Source organism: Tilletiopsis washingtonensis (genome assembly GCF_003144115.1).
Source record: "Tilletiopsis washingtonensis strain MCA 4186 unplaced genomic scaffold FA09scaffold_21, whole genome shotgun sequence".
NCBI classification, from domain to species: domain Eukaryota; kingdom Fungi; phylum Basidiomycota; class Exobasidiomycetes; order Entylomatales; genus Tilletiopsis; species Tilletiopsis washingtonensis.
The window spans coordinates 25,840-41,418 of record NW_020312018.1 but is presented as its reverse complement, the minus strand read 5'-3'; the positions used below and the strand labels follow the sequence as shown (position 1 = coordinate 41,418).

General features: G+C 69.2%; 11 protein-coding genes across 11 annotated transcripts; 8 read left to right on the top strand and 3 right to left on the bottom strand.

The window, feature by feature from the left end:
* Window positions 1–1,744: 1,744 nt before the first annotated feature.
* FA09DRAFT_132375 (hypothetical protein) lies at window positions 1,745–2,374 on the top strand. The gene has a single exon (XM_025739083.1). The coding sequence runs from the start codon at window positions 1,855–1,857 to the stop codon at window positions 2,248–2,250; it is 396 nt and encodes a 131-aa protein (XP_025595840.1). The 5' UTR covers window positions 1,745–1,854; the 3' UTR covers window positions 2,251–2,374.
* A 70-nt stretch (window positions 2,375–2,444) lies between these two features.
* FA09DRAFT_331886 (Snf7-domain-containing protein) lies at window positions 2,445–3,705 on the top strand. Its single transcript, XM_025743221.1, has 3 exons — window positions 2,445–2,849; window positions 3,089–3,210; window positions 3,306–3,705. Exons 1-3 carry the CDS (start codon window positions 2,561–2,563, stop codon window positions 3,567–3,569), a joined length of 675 nt encoding a protein of 224 aa, XP_025595839.1. The 5' UTR covers window positions 2,445–2,560; the 3' UTR covers window positions 3,570–3,705.
* Window positions 3,706–4,107: 402 nt separating this feature from the next.
* On the top strand, window positions 4,108–7,407 carry FA09DRAFT_301232 (hypothetical protein; the record flags this gene model as incomplete). Its single annotated transcript, XM_025740362.1, has 10 exons — window positions 4,108–4,149; window positions 4,199–4,439; window positions 4,497–4,849; window positions 4,899–5,051; window positions 5,101–5,215; window positions 5,274–5,365; window positions 5,414–5,491; window positions 5,545–5,652; window positions 5,707–6,876; window positions 6,928–7,407. 10 exons carry the CDS (start codon window positions 4,108–4,110, stop codon window positions 7,405–7,407), a joined length of 2,832 nt encoding a protein of 943 aa, XP_025595838.1.
* A 159-nt stretch (window positions 7,408–7,566) lies between these two features.
* On the top strand, window positions 7,567–8,511 carry FA09DRAFT_132682 (hypothetical protein). Its single transcript, XM_025739086.1, has 2 exons — window positions 7,567–7,726; window positions 7,884–8,511. Coding segments are annotated over exons 1-2 (459 nt in total). The 5' UTR covers window positions 7,567–7,725; the 3' UTR covers window positions 8,342–8,511.
* Window positions 8,512–8,657: 146 nt separating this feature from the next.
* FA09DRAFT_340891 (hypothetical protein) lies at window positions 8,658–9,034 on the bottom strand (the record flags this gene model as incomplete). The annotated part of the gene is made up of 2 exons (XM_025744372.1): window positions 8,658–8,666; window positions 8,723–9,034. The coding sequence occupies 2 exons, from the start codon at window positions 9,032–9,034 to the stop codon at window positions 8,658–8,660; spliced, it is 321 nt and encodes a 106-aa protein (XP_025595836.1).
* A 285-nt stretch (window positions 9,035–9,319) lies between these two features.
* On the top strand, window positions 9,320–10,150 carry FA09DRAFT_340890 (hypothetical protein; the record flags this gene model as incomplete). Its single annotated transcript, XM_025744371.1, has 2 exons — window positions 9,320–9,775; window positions 9,851–10,150. 2 exons carry the CDS (start codon window positions 9,320–9,322, stop codon window positions 10,148–10,150), a joined length of 756 nt encoding a protein of 251 aa, XP_025595835.1.
* Window positions 10,151–10,351: 201 nt separating this feature from the next.
* Window positions 10,352–11,587, top strand: FA09DRAFT_331881 (cysteine proteinase). The gene is made up of 5 exons (XM_025743220.1): window positions 10,352–10,460; window positions 10,511–10,646; window positions 10,700–10,768; window positions 10,822–11,046; window positions 11,097–11,587. Exons 1-5 carry the CDS (start codon window positions 10,392–10,394, stop codon window positions 11,309–11,311), a joined length of 714 nt encoding a protein of 237 aa, XP_025595834.1. The 5' UTR covers window positions 10,352–10,391; the 3' UTR covers window positions 11,312–11,587.
* On the bottom strand, window positions 11,148–12,555 carry FA09DRAFT_331880 (Sm-like ribonucleo protein). Its single transcript, XM_025743219.1, has 3 exons — window positions 12,461–12,555; window positions 12,240–12,407; window positions 11,148–11,619 (listed from the first exon to the last, which is right to left on the bottom strand). The coding sequence occupies exons 1-3, from the start codon at window positions 12,543–12,545 to the stop codon at window positions 11,597–11,599; spliced, it is 276 nt and encodes a 91-aa protein (XP_025595833.1). The 5' UTR covers window positions 12,546–12,555; the 3' UTR covers window positions 11,148–11,596.
* A 137-nt stretch (window positions 12,556–12,692) lies between these two features.
* On the top strand, window positions 12,693–13,738 carry FA09DRAFT_331877 (hypothetical protein). Its single transcript, XM_025743218.1, has 3 exons — window positions 12,693–12,845; window positions 13,059–13,190; window positions 13,247–13,738. Exons 1-3 carry the CDS (start codon window positions 12,698–12,700, stop codon window positions 13,300–13,302), a joined length of 336 nt encoding a protein of 111 aa, XP_025595832.1. The 5' UTR covers window positions 12,693–12,697; the 3' UTR covers window positions 13,303–13,738.
* FA09DRAFT_132576 (hypothetical protein) lies at window positions 13,179–13,879 on the top strand. The gene is made up of 3 exons (XM_025739085.1): window positions 13,179–13,190; window positions 13,247–13,802; window positions 13,861–13,879. Exon 2 carries the CDS (start codon window positions 13,362–13,364, stop codon window positions 13,725–13,727), a length of 366 nt encoding a protein of 121 aa, XP_025595831.1. The 5' UTR covers window positions 13,179–13,190; window positions 13,247–13,361; the 3' UTR covers window positions 13,728–13,802; window positions 13,861–13,879.
* FA09DRAFT_311731 (electron transfer flavo protein, alpha subunit) lies at window positions 13,735–15,558 on the bottom strand. Its single transcript, XM_025740674.1, has 6 exons — window positions 15,249–15,558; window positions 14,609–14,985; window positions 14,092–14,368; window positions 13,992–14,038; window positions 13,859–13,934; window positions 13,735–13,800 (listed from the first exon to the last, which is right to left on the bottom strand). Exons 1-6 carry the CDS (start codon window positions 15,482–15,484, stop codon window positions 13,779–13,781), a joined length of 1,035 nt encoding a protein of 344 aa, XP_025595830.1. The 5' UTR covers window positions 15,485–15,558; the 3' UTR covers window positions 13,735–13,778.
* Between the last annotated feature and the right edge of the window lie 21 nt (window positions 15,559–15,579).

Genomic DNA, 15,579 nt, shown 5'->3' with positions numbered 1-15,579 from the left:
GCGCCAGAGCGGCAGAGCGCGGCGCGTCGTGGCTCTTGTCCGGCCGTATCTGCCTCTGGGGCACCGCAGCGTCACCTCGACTCAGGCTGTACCACTGCTGCTCCACTCGGACGTGGGCTTGCTCGTCGTCGTCGTCGGCGACGGTGCAGCGCTGCGAGAGGTACCTCTGTCTGTCGCGCCGCCCTTGTCTCGGATTCGCTCCTCTGCCGCACTCTCTGAACCTTCGCTGCACGCGCTTGTGTTGGGGCTGCAGCGCCGGTGCCTGTGCGCTCTGCAGGGCCGTTCATGCCGGACGCCCGTGCGTGCAGCGGCGTGCATAAGCTGCGGGCGCGCCAATTTGAGCGCAGCGAGGGCGTGCGTGCGGGAGGGTTCGGAGGCGCAGCAGCTGCAGGGCAGCCGTCTCATTGCCGTCTCGCCGCGGCGCTCCTCCGCCATCGCTCGTCCGCTGCACCCTCCTGCGAGCCGCTGCTGCTGACCTTGTCTGAGCTGCACGCCCGCGCCGCCTCCTGCGTCGCCTTTGGAAGAGCGCTGCGTGCCGGGTGGCGGGCACGCTGCTGCGTGGTGCGACTGCGGACGGGCAAACCAGGCGTGAGCGCGGCTGAGCTGGCGCCGCCGAGGGCGCCGAAGGGCAGCAACAGCAAGCGGCGGTCAGGCACGTCCAAGGGTGTGCGCAGGCTCAAGGGGAGGAGCGCTTGCCGGCGCTGCTGCAACGCCGGACGCGGAGGCCGGCTCACTCCACCTGTCCGTCAGCGACGCTCGTCTCGATCGCCGCCCACGCCACGGCACCTCAGACGCCGATGCCGAAATGCGGGGCTCAGCGATGCGCGCGGCAGCGACGGCGAGAGGCGCGAGGCGACGAGGCGGCGCGGAGCCCGACGGCCGCCGATCGCGAGCCGCGAGCCGTGGCGCCGTCGCCGTCACTGCCAGCACTGCTCCCAGCCCGGCCTCCGCATCGCATGGACGTCCCTGCGCTTCTGCCACGCCTCGACAGCTCGCACTCGCTGCGCCGCGCTGCCCCGCTTGCCCGAGCATTGGGCCGCGGCGAGGCGGAGCGAAGGCGGGCGCAGCGGAGATTCCCGCGGCACGCGTCGTGCCGCCAGAGCGACGCGTTGGCCTCCGAGGCCGGAGCAGCAGGCAGGCGCAGCGGTTCGGTGCGAGACGATGCTGCGTTCTGACGATGAGGACGACGACAGCGAGAGGCAGCACGCAGCAGTGGGCAACAAAGAGGTTTCGATTGCAGCGACGAGACGTGCTGCGAGACAGTCAGAGTGAGGCGTGCGAGTGAGCGGCCAAGACAGGTGTCTCGGCCGCTCTCAGCTCCTGCTGGCAGCACCGAATGCTCTAGAATCCTGTCCCGACCCGACAAAAAGATCGCCCCTCTCGCCCTCCGGCAGGAGAGAGAGAGGGGCGAGGTGGGCGTCGCAAGGCGGAGGTGCAGTGCACAAGGACACCCGTGGCTGGGCTTCGGCAAGCCGAGGTGCCCGCCCGCATGGAAAGATCGGTTAACGATTAAAATCCCCGAAGGGATGTCACAGTCGTTAAACTATGAAGAACAGATACTACACTTGATCTAAGCCAATAGGCCTGCGAAGCGAGGGAGGTGAGCATGATGTGCGGCGGACGGGCGGGCGGGGCAGGGCAACGCACCAGAGAAAGGTGAGGAGCAGCAGGAGGATGCGCGGCGCGCGAGGCTCTTATACCGCGCCGCGCGCGGGAGGCAAGCGAGCCGCGCCGGCGCAGGGCGCGCTGCACCGGTCCTTCGCAAGGAGCGCCCGACGCGCCGCGCGCGAGGTCTAGCCAAGAGGTGCTCCGTCTGGCATTTGTGCGCAGTGTACGCCTTGGCTGTGATGCTAGATGGTGTCAAGATCTTCAGGTCAGGCTCTGCGATCAGTGCGTCAGAGCCTTCTCTTGCCGCACAGCAGGAGACGGGCGGCTCGCGGTGCTAGCACTGTTCACCGCTCCTCAGCAACTCGAAGCCACAGCGCTCGGGCTCCGGTCAGCCAGCATGTACACAGCAGCAGGTACAGCATGCGAGGATGTGTGCTCCGCCTGGCAGCACAGTGCAAGGCGAGGCCGCTGACTACACAGCCAGGCCGTCTGAGTACGCAGGCTCTCCGAGCCGAGCCCGTCCAGCGACCGCGGCAGCCTCGGCGCAGCAGCCCCATCGCTATCGTATCACGGCTTCCTGACACGCCTCCGATTCTAGTGGCGCAGAGGTGGACTTGCGATCTCCAGATTGCCTCAGTCTAGCGCTGGCAGTGCCGAGTCATGGCGGCGCCTGATGCCGCGAGAGATGTGGTTGTGCGGGGTGCACAGCTGCTGGCGAGGGTCTGCACCGCCTCCGCGCCTGCCGCTCTGCGGCTGCGCACGGCTCGCGCGGCGCGGTGCGGCCTGGCGCAGCTCCTCCACAACATCGCCGCCGCGCCGCTCGCCCCTCTCACAGCGGCGCTCAGCCTTCCGCACTGCCTGGCGCCGCCTCGTCTACGCACAGCACCGCACACGCTGCATCGGCGCCACCACACACCCACCTTGCTGCCGCCGCGCCGGGCGCCCGCCCGCCATGCAGTCGGTGAACCGCCTGCTCTTCGGGCCGACGCCCGAGGAGCGCATCAAGACGGTGCAGTCGCAGCTGCGCACCGAGCAGCGCCACCTCGACCGCGAGGTGCGCCAGCTCGACGCCGCCGCCGCCAAGGCCAAGGCCGAGGTCAAGAAGCTCGCCAAGAAGGGCGACGTCAAGTCGGCGCGCATCCTCGCGCGCGAGGTCGTGCGCAGCAACAAGCAGAAGAACCGCCTCACGACGAGCAAGGCGCAGCTCAACAGCATCGGCATGCAGCTGCAGCACCAGCAGGGTGAGTCGCCGCGGGCGGATGGACACCAGCGTGAGCGCTGCACACGCGCGGGTCGGGAGTAGCGTGGATGCTCGAGCGACTTGCCGGCGAGCCAGGCTTGCTGCGGCGGGGCCATCATGGCATGGCTCCTGCGACGTCGCTGCTGCGATCTGGACTCTGCAGTCCGGCTAGCGACGCTGGCGCTTCGAGGTGGCCTCTGCAGGCATGCCCCCTGTGCAGCAGCTGACCCCTCAGCACAGCCATGTTCAAGGTCACGGGCGCGATGCAAAAGTCAACAGAGATCATGAAGATCTCCAACCAGCTCGTGAAGCTGCCCGAGATCTCCAAGGTGATGCGCGAGATGGGCATGGAGATGACCAAGGTGAGCCGTGCGCCATTGGCCATTCTCCGTTCGCCGCCCGCCGACGGCCACTGGCCAGCTGCCGCACCGGGCTTGCCGCTCACCACCCACCGCAGGCCGGCATCATGGAGGAGATGCTCGAGGACACGCTCGACTCGGGCGTGCTGGGCGAGGACGAGGGGCTGGAGGAGGAGGCCGACGGCGAGGTGGACAAGGTGCTCTTCGAGCTCACCGACGGCAAGCTGGGCCAGGCGGCCAGTGCCGGCGCGCTGCCGGACCTCGTCGGGCCCGAGCCGGTGCGTGCGCCGCAGGAGGAGGAGAGCGAGCGCGAGGACATGGAGCGCATGCAGGCTGCACTCGACGGCCTGCTGCGTGGCTGAGCACTGGTGCTGCGATCACGGAAGGAGCGGCGAGGCCGCCGGCCGTGCTGTACTTGTACGAATAGATTGGCTTGGACGCGTTGCGAGTCCGGGCAAGTGGCGATGTACAGGCCCTGGAGCGGCGCTGCGACTGCACCCGTTGCTCCCACTATGCTGGTGTTGTAGCCGTAGAGGCATCGCAGATGTGTCGTTGTTGTGGGCACACCTCCATGGCTGGCGAGAGGGCCTGCTCGGGAGACGGGCTGCAAGGGCGCGCGCGCCTCTCCGTGCGAAGCCTCGCGGCGTGGCTTGAGCGCGCGCTGCGCCAAGTTGGCGCTGCCTGCGCCCACTCTGACTGCTGCCGTCCTTCGCACCACACGCTCCCTCGCCGCACGCCGTGCGCCGCACCGCCATGTCCTCCCTCTTGCCTGCCGCCGGTGCCTCGCGGCCCAGCCCGCTGCAGCTGGGCACGTCGCGGCGCGGCTCGGCGGCCCTGGCGGCGCCGTCGCCCTTCGACGGCTCGGCGCGTGCCACCCCGCGCAGTGCCGGCGCCAACGACATGGACGAGCGGGCGCTCGACGAGATCCGCCGCTACGAGTCGGTGAGCATGTGCGGGGCTTCGTCTTCTGCACAGCACTCACGCGGCGCAGTTCTCCACCGTCGACTGGATCGCAGACTCGACACGCGAGCGGGCGCGCGTCGCCCGGCAGCACGCCTCGCCGGGGCCAGGCGCATCGCCGCTCGACACGGGCTGGGGCGGGCGCGGCGGCGAGCGTCCGCCGCGCTGGTGGCCAAGCTCGGGCCCGTGGGGCCGCATCGTGTGGGCCGTGTGGCTGCTCGTGCGCAAGGCGGCCAAGGGCGTCGAGGAGAGCGCCGTTGTGATTGGCGTGGGTGAGTGTTCGAGCTGGCGCGCTGCGAGTGACCCGGCCGGCTGACACACACGCGCAGGCGCCCTCATCGGCCTCAACATGGCGGTCATCTCCATCGCCACCGAGTGGGCGTCCGACCTCAAGACGGGCTACTGCACCGCCGGCTGGTGGCTCAACCGCAAGTTCTGCTGCTGGGAGTTCATGGAGGGCGGCGGCCCGGGCGGCACCAGCCCCATCCCCAGCTCGCTCAAGCCGTCGGGCGGCGCGGGCAATGCGACGATGCTGGCGCGCGCCGGCGAGGCGCTCGAGTGGGGCATGGCGCTCGTGCCGCGCGCCGAGGTGCAGCCGGGCTCCTCCAGCGAGGCGTGCTCGGACTGGCAGCCGTGGAGTAGCTGGACTGTGGTCAGCTGGGTGATCTACGTCGTCTTCGCGGTGAGTCGCATGCAGTAGACCGCCATGCCCCAAGCTGACGCCCGGTCAGGCCATCTTCGCGGCGCTGTGCTCGCACCTCGTGCGCTCCTTTGCGCCCTACGCCGCGGGCTCGGGCATCTCCGAGATCAAGTGCATTCTCGCTGGCTTCATCATCAACGGCTTCCTGGGCACGTGGACGTTTGCGGTGAAGAGTCTCACTCTCGTGAGTGCTGTGGCGGCTCTGCGTCATCCTGCGCTGACACGCAGCTCAGCCGCTGGCCATTGCGTCAGGCCTGAGTGTCGGCAAGGAAGGGCCGGCGGTGCACGTTGCGTGCTGCATCGGCAACGTCGTTGCCAGCTTCGTCAAGAGCTTCGACCGTAGCCAGGGTGCGTCGCAGCTGCCAGGCTTCCGCATCGTGCAGCGCTCATGCACAGCCGCACACAGCACGCATGCGCGAACTCCTCACCGCTGCCAGTGCCGCCGGCGTCGCCGTGGCATTCGGCTCGCCCATCGGCGGCGTGCTCTTCTCGCTCGAGGTGAGCACACTGAGCAGCGGCCCGCGAGCAGCACTGACTCTCTGGCAGGAAATGGCGTACAACTTTCCAGCCTCGACGATGTGGCGCTCGTTCCTCTGCGCCCTTGCGTCCACAGTGACGCTTTCGGTGAGCTCTTCGAGGCCCGCTTGCCCGCGCCGCCGCTGACACCCTTGCTGCAGTTCATGAACCCCTTCCGGACGGGCAAGCTTGTGCTCTTTCAGGTGTCGTACGACCGCGACTGGCACTACTTCGAGATGTTCTTCTACAGCATCATCGGCGTGTTCGGCGTGAGACGCTTGCTGCCCGGTGTACCGCCATTGTGCTGACACGCTTGCCACCAGGGCCTGTACGGTGCCTTCATCATCAAGTACAACCTGCAGGTGCAGCGCTTCCGCCGCGACAACCTCGCCGCGCACGGCGTCGCCGAGGCCATCGTGCTGGCGACGCTGACGGCGTTCGTGGGCTACTGGAACAAGTTTCTGCGCATCGACATGTCCGAGTCGCTCGAGATCCTCTTCCACGAGTGCGAGGGCGGCGGCGACTACGACTCGCTGTGCCAGTCGTCGGCGCAGTGGCGCATGGTCAACTCGCTGCTCATCGCCACGGTGCTGCGCGCGGCGCTCGTCGTGCTGTCGTACGGCTGCAAGGTGCCGGCGGGCATCTTTGTGCCGTCCATGGCCATCGGCGCCACGTTTGGACGCATGGTCGGCATCCTCGTCAAGGCGCTGTACACGGCGTTCCCGCACGCGAGCATCTTCAGCGCATGCCAGCCCGACGTGCCGTGCATCACGCCCGGCACGTACGCCTTCCTTGGCGCCGCCGCTGCGCTGGCTGGCGTGACGCGCATCACCGTCGCCGTCGTCGTCATCATGTTCGAGCTTACCGGCGCGCTGACGTACATCCTGCCGACGATGTTTGTCGTGATGATCACCAAGGGCGTCGGCGACCTGTACGGCAAGGGCGGCATCTCCGACCAGACGATCCGCTTCCAGGGCTACCCGTTCCTTGACAAGGACGAGCACGTCTTTGGCCTGCCGGTGGCCGACATCATGACGCGCGGGCCTGCCGTGCTCTATGGCGCCGGCATGCCGCTGGCCGAGGTCGAGCAGCGCCTCGCCAGCGGGCCGTACAAGGGCCTGCCCGTGGTGCGCAGCGCCGAGGATCCGACGCTTCTCGGCTACGCCGGCAAGACGGAGATGCGCTATGCCATTGCCAAGGCACGGCGTGCTCGCTCGACGCTGGCGCCCACGACGTTGTGCTGCTTCACCTCGGAAGCAGACAACGACGAGGCCAGTGGGCTCGGCGTGCACCCGCTCGCCCAGCACCCGCCGACGCCCATCGTCTCCACGTTTGAGACGATGGAGCCGAACAACGGCAAGGATGACGAGCACCAGGGCCTCATGGGCGGTCAGGACAGCGATGACGAGCACGATTCGCTGGGCGAGGCCGGCGGAGGTATCGACGGCGAGGGCGATGACGACGTGCTGGAGCTCGGCGGCTGGATGGAGCAGGTGAGCAAGTCGACGCATGCCTGCCACGCTCTCGCTGACGACGCTGCACAGACGCCATTATGCGTGCAGCCATCGATGCCGCTCGAGGTCGTGATGGACCTGTTCAAGAAGATGGGGCCGCGAGTGATCATCGTCACACGGCTGGGCCGCGTCGTCGGGCTCGTCACGGTCAAGGACGTGCTCAAGCACCACGCCGCGACCGAGCATGCAGCCGCTGTCGCTGCCTCTGCAGCGCGCGACGTGCGCAGCGGGCCCGGCCTGCCCTCGGCTGCAGCGGTGCCGCAGGACGGCTTCGGCGGCGACCTCGAGCTGGCGCTCTCGGATCTCTACACCTGGTTCCTCACGTACGCACGCACGCTCGCGCCGATCGCGGCCAAGGTGCGCGGCTGGTTCCCGGCCAACGGCGCGGGGCGCAGCGCTGCACGGCCACAGGCGCCGCCAGGCTACTCGCGGCCGTCGCGGCAGGCCGAGGCGGCCGACGAGGACGAGCAGCGGGAGCAGTTTGTGCTGGCCGGCGAGGGCGATGAGTAGACCACGCGGCTGCGAGCCGCTGTACACTAGAGATGCAATGCAAGACTGCCACGCTGCAAAGTGCATCGTAAACCAGGCGCGGTTGGAGGTGTGGATGGTACATGAAGGCCTTGCCTGGGGGATGCCGGACGCCGCACGACGCCGACACGGAAGGGGAGATCGCTGCCTCGTGGCGCGCCGCCGACAAGACGCCGAAGGCGCAGCCTCGGCGATGCTCGACGACGAGAACGACCATGACGACGTCCACGAGCGAAGTCAAGGACTTGTGACCATGCCGCCGCAACGGCACGGCGAGGGGGTGAAGAAAAATTGGGCACCAATGGGGAGCAGCGTGGTTCAGCGCCGCTCGCCCGGCGCCCGGCGTTCCGCTGCGGCAGCGGACTCCCCCACTGCTGCGTAGATCTACGGTATAGATCCGCCCACAGCGCCCCAACAGCACGCAGAGGCGTTATGCAGTCATGCGCTACCTCACTCACTGGAACCAGCATGCTCGCGGAAGGGCGTGCCGTGGATGGCCGTGCATCCCAGGCGCGTGCGCCTGCGAAGGCACGCCCCACCACGGGGTGCACAGATGTGCTGCGCCGCGTGCCGCAGGACGCGTGCATCCAAGGGCGCGACAGCGCAGCGACATCTGCTCTACGCGCATACCGGCACAGCGAGGACCAGGTCCGCTCCTGATCTGTCGGGAGTCAGAGCGGAGGCGGTAGTCGAGAAGGTAGCTGTCGCTGCTGGCGTCGCTTCCCATACGAGGTGGGCGCTCGATCGCGCCAGGTGCAGGCCACTCTACTCTGCATCATCGGTCACGGCACGGCCCCTGGCCGGCCTGGCGCCAGAACACAGCGCTGCACATGCAGTGCCGCCGAGCTGCTTCATCGCCGGCAATGGAAATGCGGCGTTCTGCGTACGCCGACCGGACCTTGGAGCCGATGCATGAGGCATGCAGAGGGCCGTGCACGCACGCACCCTCTGGCCGCCGCGCGCTCACGGCTGCTGTGAGACGCTCGCGCGCTGGCCGAGGTCACACGCGCCGGAAGGCCCGAGGGCCCGCAGTCCCAGCGCTGCTGCTGTCTCGCAGCTACAGCTATGCCTGAATGCGCTGCACCCTGGGCCTGTCCACCAGAGGCGCACCACCCAACGCACGCACCCGCGCCGCACACTGGCGCCTCACCGCCGAGCACTAACCCGCCACGACACGGACGGTGACGAGTGTGATTGTGCGGGTATCTGGGGCGTGAGAGGCGGACGGATGCCTAGTCCCACTGGCGCGGCACGATCAGCGACAGCACGCGGCAGGCGTGATGCGGCGCGCACTCACCACGACGCGCTCGACGGCGTCGGGCTTGCGCTCGGCGGCGTCGGTGCCGCCCCTGCGGCGCTCCTCGTCGAGCTGCTTGCCCAGCTTGCCCGGCCCGGCGCGCCCGCCGGCGCCGCGGCGGCTCGCCTCGGCGGCACGAGCCTCTGCGGCGGCCGCAAGGGCCTCGCGCGAGGGAGCGGCGGCGCTGCTGCTGGGAGCCGCAGCGGAGGCCGAGGAGCCGAGGCGCTGGCCGTGTGACGCGTGCGACGGTGCGGCGCCGCCGAGACGCTGGCCGCCGGCGTCGGACGCCGGAGAGGAGAAGCAGGCGCCCATGCGGAGAGTGGACGCGGCTGACGGTGTCGTGGGTGCAAGGCAAGGCAGGCTCGATGCCCAGACAGCGGCGGCGGGACGCCGCGCTCCGCCCAGGCCAGGCACAGCCTCAGCGCGGCGAGGCGGCTTGTTGTAGTCGGCAATACACGCGCGCGCAGCCGACTTGAAGTCATGCCAGAAAGCATCCCGCGGCTTTGCCGTGCGCCTCGCCTTTCTTCCACACCACCACCACCTGCCCGCACTCCTCCTGCCGCCGCTGCTCGGCCGTCCCTCCCGCCCTGCGCAGCCATGCGCGTCCTGCAGCCGCGTGCCGCGCTGCTCTCCGACTACGAGGTGCTGGCGCTGCTCAAGGACCTCGAGACGACGCAGCGCCGCCAGGCGCGCCAGCCGGCGCCCGCCGTCTTCGGCACGCCCGCCGCCGCCGTGCTCGAGGCGGCCGCAGCCGCAGCGGCGGGCGCGGCCAATGGCGCAGCGCCCAGCGCCGCGCACGCCGAGGACGCCGACGCTGAGGCGGGCATGGCGCTGCTGCCGCCGAACCTGCGCACCGTGCAGTACGAGCTGCTGGCGTACCTCAGCAACGCGGCACGCCCCGCAGCGCATCAGAGCGCCGAGCAGATCGCCGCCTTCAAGGCCGCTCTGGCGCGCTGGGAGCGCGACGAGCACCTCGGCGATGCCCGTCTGACGCGCGGCGAGCGCCTCATGTGCGTCAACCTGGCGCCGGCGACGCTCGTGGAGCTGCACTGCGTGAGTGGCTGTGCTGCAGCTGTGCAGCAGCTGCGCTGCATTGGTGCTGGCCTGTGCTGACGCCGCCACGTCCAGATCGTCGAGGAGCTGTCGGAGCGCTTCTCGGAGACGCAGATCGAGTCGCTGCTCGAGCTCATCGCGACGCACCTGCCGCGCGACAGCGAGGTGCCGAGCAGCAACGGCATCAACGGCACGGCGCACGGCGAGGGCCTGCCCGGCGGCGCGGCCGCCGTCGATGAGGATGCCGAGTGGGAGGAGCGCGAGCGGCGCGAGGAGGAGCTGCGCGAGATGCGCGAGCAGCAGGCCAACGAGGACTTTGTCGTCGAGGGCCGCGGCGAGGGCGCCGTCGACGACGAGCTGCCCGAGGAGGAGTAGCGCGGCGCGCCCGGAAGGGCCAGGACAGGCGAAGCGTCATCATCTGTACTTGTACCACACCACCTGCATTCATCCCGTTTCTGCTGCGACGGCTGCTGCGCGCGTGGCGCAACGTGCCAGCTGGACCCTCTGCGGCGCGCGTCTGCCCACAAAGTGACGTCGCGGCGCGGCGGCGGCGGCGGCGCTTTGCTCTCCTCCACAATACCCGCCTGCCAGCAAGGTAGCGCCCACGCGACCAAGCATGACGTCCGAAGAGGACCCCGTCGTGCTCTCGTTCCACACGGCCAGCCTGCGTGCCAGCGACCTGCAGGTCAGTGCGCACTGCGCCATGCTGCTGCGGCGCCGCTGATGGCCATGCAGACGCTGGCGCCCAAGGAGTGGCTCGGCGACGGCGTCATTGCCTTCTTTGCCGAGGTGCTGCGGCGTCGCTCCGACGGCCCGCAGCACGACGTGCTGTGGCAGCCCAGCGTCGTCGAGCTCATGTGCTCGCTGCAGGGTGCGTGATGCGAGCGCGCCAGGCGCAGCGCAGCGCTCAACCCGCCAGCACAGGCACGGAGCAGGCCGAGGCCGGCGCCAGCGGCATGCTGCCGCCCGTGCACGACACGATGCTGTTGCCAGGTCAGTGCGCTCTGCTTTCCGAGCCTCACACGCAATCCTGACTGCCGGCCAAGTGAGCGACCGCTACGAGTCGACGACGGACCGCGGCAGCGGCTCGCACTGGTCCTGCATCCTCGTGCAGCGCGGCGACGATGGCTGGCACGGCACACACTTCGACTCGATGGCGCCCGCCAACGACACGGCCGGCGAGAAGGTGTGGCAGAGCTTCCTGGCGGCGCAGGGCAAGAGGGCGCACGGCGGCAAGCTCAGCAGCGCCGAGGTGCCGCCGCAAGAGAACGGTGAGGCCGGTGCGACTGGTCATCCCTCTGCCACTGACACGCGAGCACAGCGCACGACTGCGGCCTCTACGTGCTTGCACTGGCAGACGAGCTGGCCCGAAGCAACGAGGTCAGCAGCACCGTCGAGCTGGCGAAGCACCTGACGCCGGCGGCCGTCGCCGACCTGCGCTCGCGCCTCAACGAGTGGCTGCAGCGCTGGCGCAAGCGCGGCGAGCTCGAGAGCTGGGCCGAGGTGCAGGGCGAGCTGGGTGACTACCGCAAGTAGACGGCCATTCATTCGAGTCACACATGCCCGATGCCCTGCCACGTCCAGCTCTCGTCGATCGTGGTGCTGGTGCGCGCTTACCTGGCGCGGGTTGGCGCGGGTCGGCACTGTGCGCCAGCTCGACGGAGAAGCGGCCCGGCCGCACGCGCCAGCAGCTGTCCTCGCCGAACGAGACGCCCTCCTGCTCCAGCTCGAGCTGCACGCACTGCTTGCTGGATTTTGTGCATTTGCCTTCTCTCACGTAAACCCTGACCCCGTGCCCTGCCAACGCTCCTTCGCTGCAGCCTATGCAGCGGTGATGTACAGCACTGCAGAGGTGTGTCAGCGCATTACCCGGCACAAGGGACACATGCCGCTGCTGTGCTTTCGCCGTCCAACGCTCCGGCCGTTCGGCCAGCACTCTTGTGCCGCCTCGAGCAGGCACAGACTGCGAGAAGCTGCGCTGTCGGTCGTGCACAGGATTCCTCCACTGCTGCGATCACACCAGCGTGAGGCAGACAGCGACACCCGCCCCAGCGCTGTGCTGTGCGACAGAGCAGCGGTGCCGCTGCCCGGTGCTCCCGGCGCCCTGCATCGAAGGCGCTCCGGGGCTGCCTCCACCGGCTGCGTTGCGATCCACGCAACCCTCAGCGTGCGCCTCCATCCCGCCGCGCACGCAGCCGCTAGTGATGCACAGTGTGTGCGGCGTGCCCCTAGCCGGTGTGCGCTGGCTGCAGCACGCTGCCCTGTCATGCGTCCGCTGTCCATCGCAGCCAAGCCTCTCTGCCTGACTACTCGAGCCTAGCACCACCGCCAGCGCCCTGTCCAGCACTGCCGCAGTCCTGCTGCTCGCCCCACTGCACCGTCGCTGCGCTCTCCCTGCCATGCCATGCCACAGCACACACCTCTCTCCGCGTTGCCCCTCCATCCCTCCCCTCGCCGCACGCACCGTTGTTGCCGCGCACAAAGGCGTCGCCGTAGACGCCGCGGCGCTGGCCGCCGACCCACTCGGCGCAGTCCTCGAGGGCGATGTTCATGTAGCCGTCGAGGCACGTGAGTACGCCCTTGTAGTCGATGCCGCTGGTGAGGCGCACGACGACGCGCTTGCCGATGACGTCTGCGGCAGGTCAGCGGGGGCGAGGGCGCAGCTCGGGCGCACGCGCGACGCACGCTTGAGAAAGTCGGACGGCGAGCCCTTGGCGGGCGCGGCCTCTGCGCCGCTATCGGGTGCCGGCGAGGGCGAGGGCGAGGGCATGGTGGAGCAGGTGGCGGAGCGGAGGCAAGGTGCGGGATGCGCGGCGGCGCGAGACGCGGCGCAGCGATGCAGCACAAGCGGCCACCGCACGACGGCCGCGTGGCTCAAGCACGACACGCGCACCGCACGCTCCTTCCCTCGCCTCCACCACCATGAAGCTCACCGTGCAGGACTTCCGCCCCGTCGCCTACTGGCTGTGGGACGTGCGCGACGCCGACGACGTCTGCGGCATCTGCCAGCACCTCTTCGACGACGTCTGCGGCGGCGCGTGCAAGGCGGCCGGCGATGCGTGTCCGCTGCGTGAGTGGGGCGTGCGCGGCGGCGGGGGATGAGATGGTGGAGCATGGACCGTGCTGGCGGGTGACGGCAGTGCAGCCACGGGCAACGGCGCTGGCCAGAGCATCTGCTCTTCACTGGTGGTCTCAGTCGCTAAGGAGCGACTGTCACTTGGACGCTTGGACTCTCAGCTCTGCCACACCTGCTCTACCATTCACTGCTGACACCCATGCGCAGTCGTCGGGCGCTGCACGCACGTCTTCCACATGCACTGCATCATGCGCTGGCTCGCCAGCCAGCGCAGCCGCGGCAGCGAGCAGGCGCCGGCGCGTGCCGAGGACCTGTGCCCGATGTGCAAGCGGCCCTGGCGTGAGTGGCTGCTGGACTGTGCAGCAGCGGAGTAGAGGCTGACGCTGCCAGCACAGAGGAGATGGCGCACGAGCCCGAGGGAGCAGCAGCGACAGCAGAGGCGACGACGTAGCGCAGCAGTGTCGCCCCGGCACTAGCTGAGCTCGTTGCGAGACTGGCGACGCAGCAAGCATGCACCTCTCGCAGCCATACTCGGCGCTTCGCCAAGGACGGCACTTCGGCTCGCAGCAGCAGCACCGCCTGGGCACGCCTCGCCGCTCACATGCATGTGCGGCGCGGCGAGACAAACGCAGAGTCGCCGGCACAGCCTGCGCAAGGTCGCGATGCAGCCGTGCCTCAGACAAGCGGCCGAGACCCGCGCGTGCTTCAGATCTGCGCACGCACAGGCAGTCACAGCGCGGGCTGCCGCACCGCTCACGGCCTGGGCGACCACACCGCGTCTGGCACTGCTCGAGTGTTCCCGGCCAGGCTGTGCCAGCGACGCCGCCGCGGAACGGCGCTCAGCTGCGCCCTGCGTCGACTATGAATAGGATCTGATTACACGCCTGTTCCAGCGTTGATGCTCCACACCATGCCACGCGATGCAGTCTAGGCCGACTTGAGCTTCTCGCTGTGGGCGCAGTGTGTTAGTGACGCAGTCAGGTGTGACGAGCTCTGCGGGCACGCACAGCAGCTCCGGCACGGCGTCCTCCAGGTTGGCGACAAGGGCAAAGTCGGCGATCTCGGCCATCGGGCACTCGGGGTCTGCAGCACGGCTGTCAGCATGAGCGTGTACATCAGTGATGCAAGGCCCAGACGCACCCTTGTTGATCGAGACAATCGTCTTGGCCTCCTTCATGCCAGCCAGACTGCGAGTCGTGTTAGCCAGGCCGGTCAGGGACCCACGCACGCAGCAACTCACTGTTGGATCGCACCCGAGATGCCCACGGCGAGGTACAGCTCCGGCGCCACAACGACGCCCGTCTGGCCGACCTGCAGGTTGTTGGCGGCGTAGCCGGCGTCGACGGCCGCGCGGCTCGCGCCCACGGCGGCGTTGAGCGCATCCGCGAGCGGCTCAATGTACTTCTCGAAGCCCTCGGCCGACTTGAGCGCACGGCCGCCCGACACGACGCGCGCCGCCGTCGCCAGCTCGGGGCGCGACGACTTGGAGATCTGCTCCGAGACGAGACGCGTGGAGACTGCAGCGAAGGGATGAGCGTGTGCTGCATGGCGGCGTGGCGAAGCGTGAGGCGCTCTGGGCAGGACGAAGTGGGCAGCGCTGCCAGCGCGATACACATCCGCAGCTCCCCGGCAATCCTCGTTCCACCGCTCAGGCCCGCAGACCTCTGCCAGACCTCGCATCAAGGCTCAGAGCCCTCTGCCAGGCTTCACTTCACCGCTCGCAGCCCTCTGGCATGCTTCGCACTCGCGCCACTCACTGCTCGGCTCGGCAAAGTCGACCTTCTCGGCGCTGGCACTGCCGCCCTCGGTGGCGGCCTTGTCGAAGGCCGTGCCGCGCACCGTCAGCACCTTGAGCTTGTCGGCGCTCTTGACCTTGGCGATGGCGTTGCCGGCGTAGATGGGGCGCTCGAACGTGTCGGCGTCGTGCACGGCGGTGATGTCGCTGATCTGGCTGGCGTCGAGCAGCGCGGCGGCGCGCGGCACAACGTCGCGCCCGAAGGCCGTGTGGCCGGCGACGACGTGCGTGTACGAGCCCGACGAGGCGACCTGCTTGAGCAGCGGCGCGAACGCCTCGGCGAGCGACGAGCCGAGCGCCTCGCCGGACGCGTGCAGCACCTTGGACACGCCGTCGAACCTGCGGCGTGTCAGCGAGTGTGTGCAGAGATGTGGCACGCACAGCGATGTGTAGCAGCTGTGCAGCCACTGCTCGGAAGCGTTTGCAAAGCTACGCAGCAGCGCACAGCAGGAGACGAGCCTCCGGACGTCGCCTCCTGATGTCGCCCCTTGACGTCGCCTCCTGACGTCGAGAGGCGCCCAGCTGCCGGCACCAGCCGTAGCACACCTTTCCTCGCTGCTGCTGCCACTGCTGCTGTGCCGCATCGGCCGCACCGCACTCACTTGGCGACGGCGTCTGCCACGCCCTGGATGTCGGCCTCCTTGCCGCCGACGAGGGCGTGCACGTCGCCGGCGCCGAGCTTGCGCGCGGCCGTCAGCGCACTGAGGCTGGCGGCGTTGACGGCGCCGGCCTTGTGCTCGACGAAGAGCAGCACGTCGCTGGCGCGCGCGCTGGCGCTGAAGCGGCGCGTGGCGGCGCGCGGGGCGGCGAGGAGCGGGGTGCGGAGCAGGGCGAGCATGGTGGTGGTGGAGGGGACCGAGAGGGCGTGGAGCGGCGATGGGTGCTGGTGCTGCCATCGCCGCGCTCCGGCGTTGCATCGCTGCCGCTGCCGCC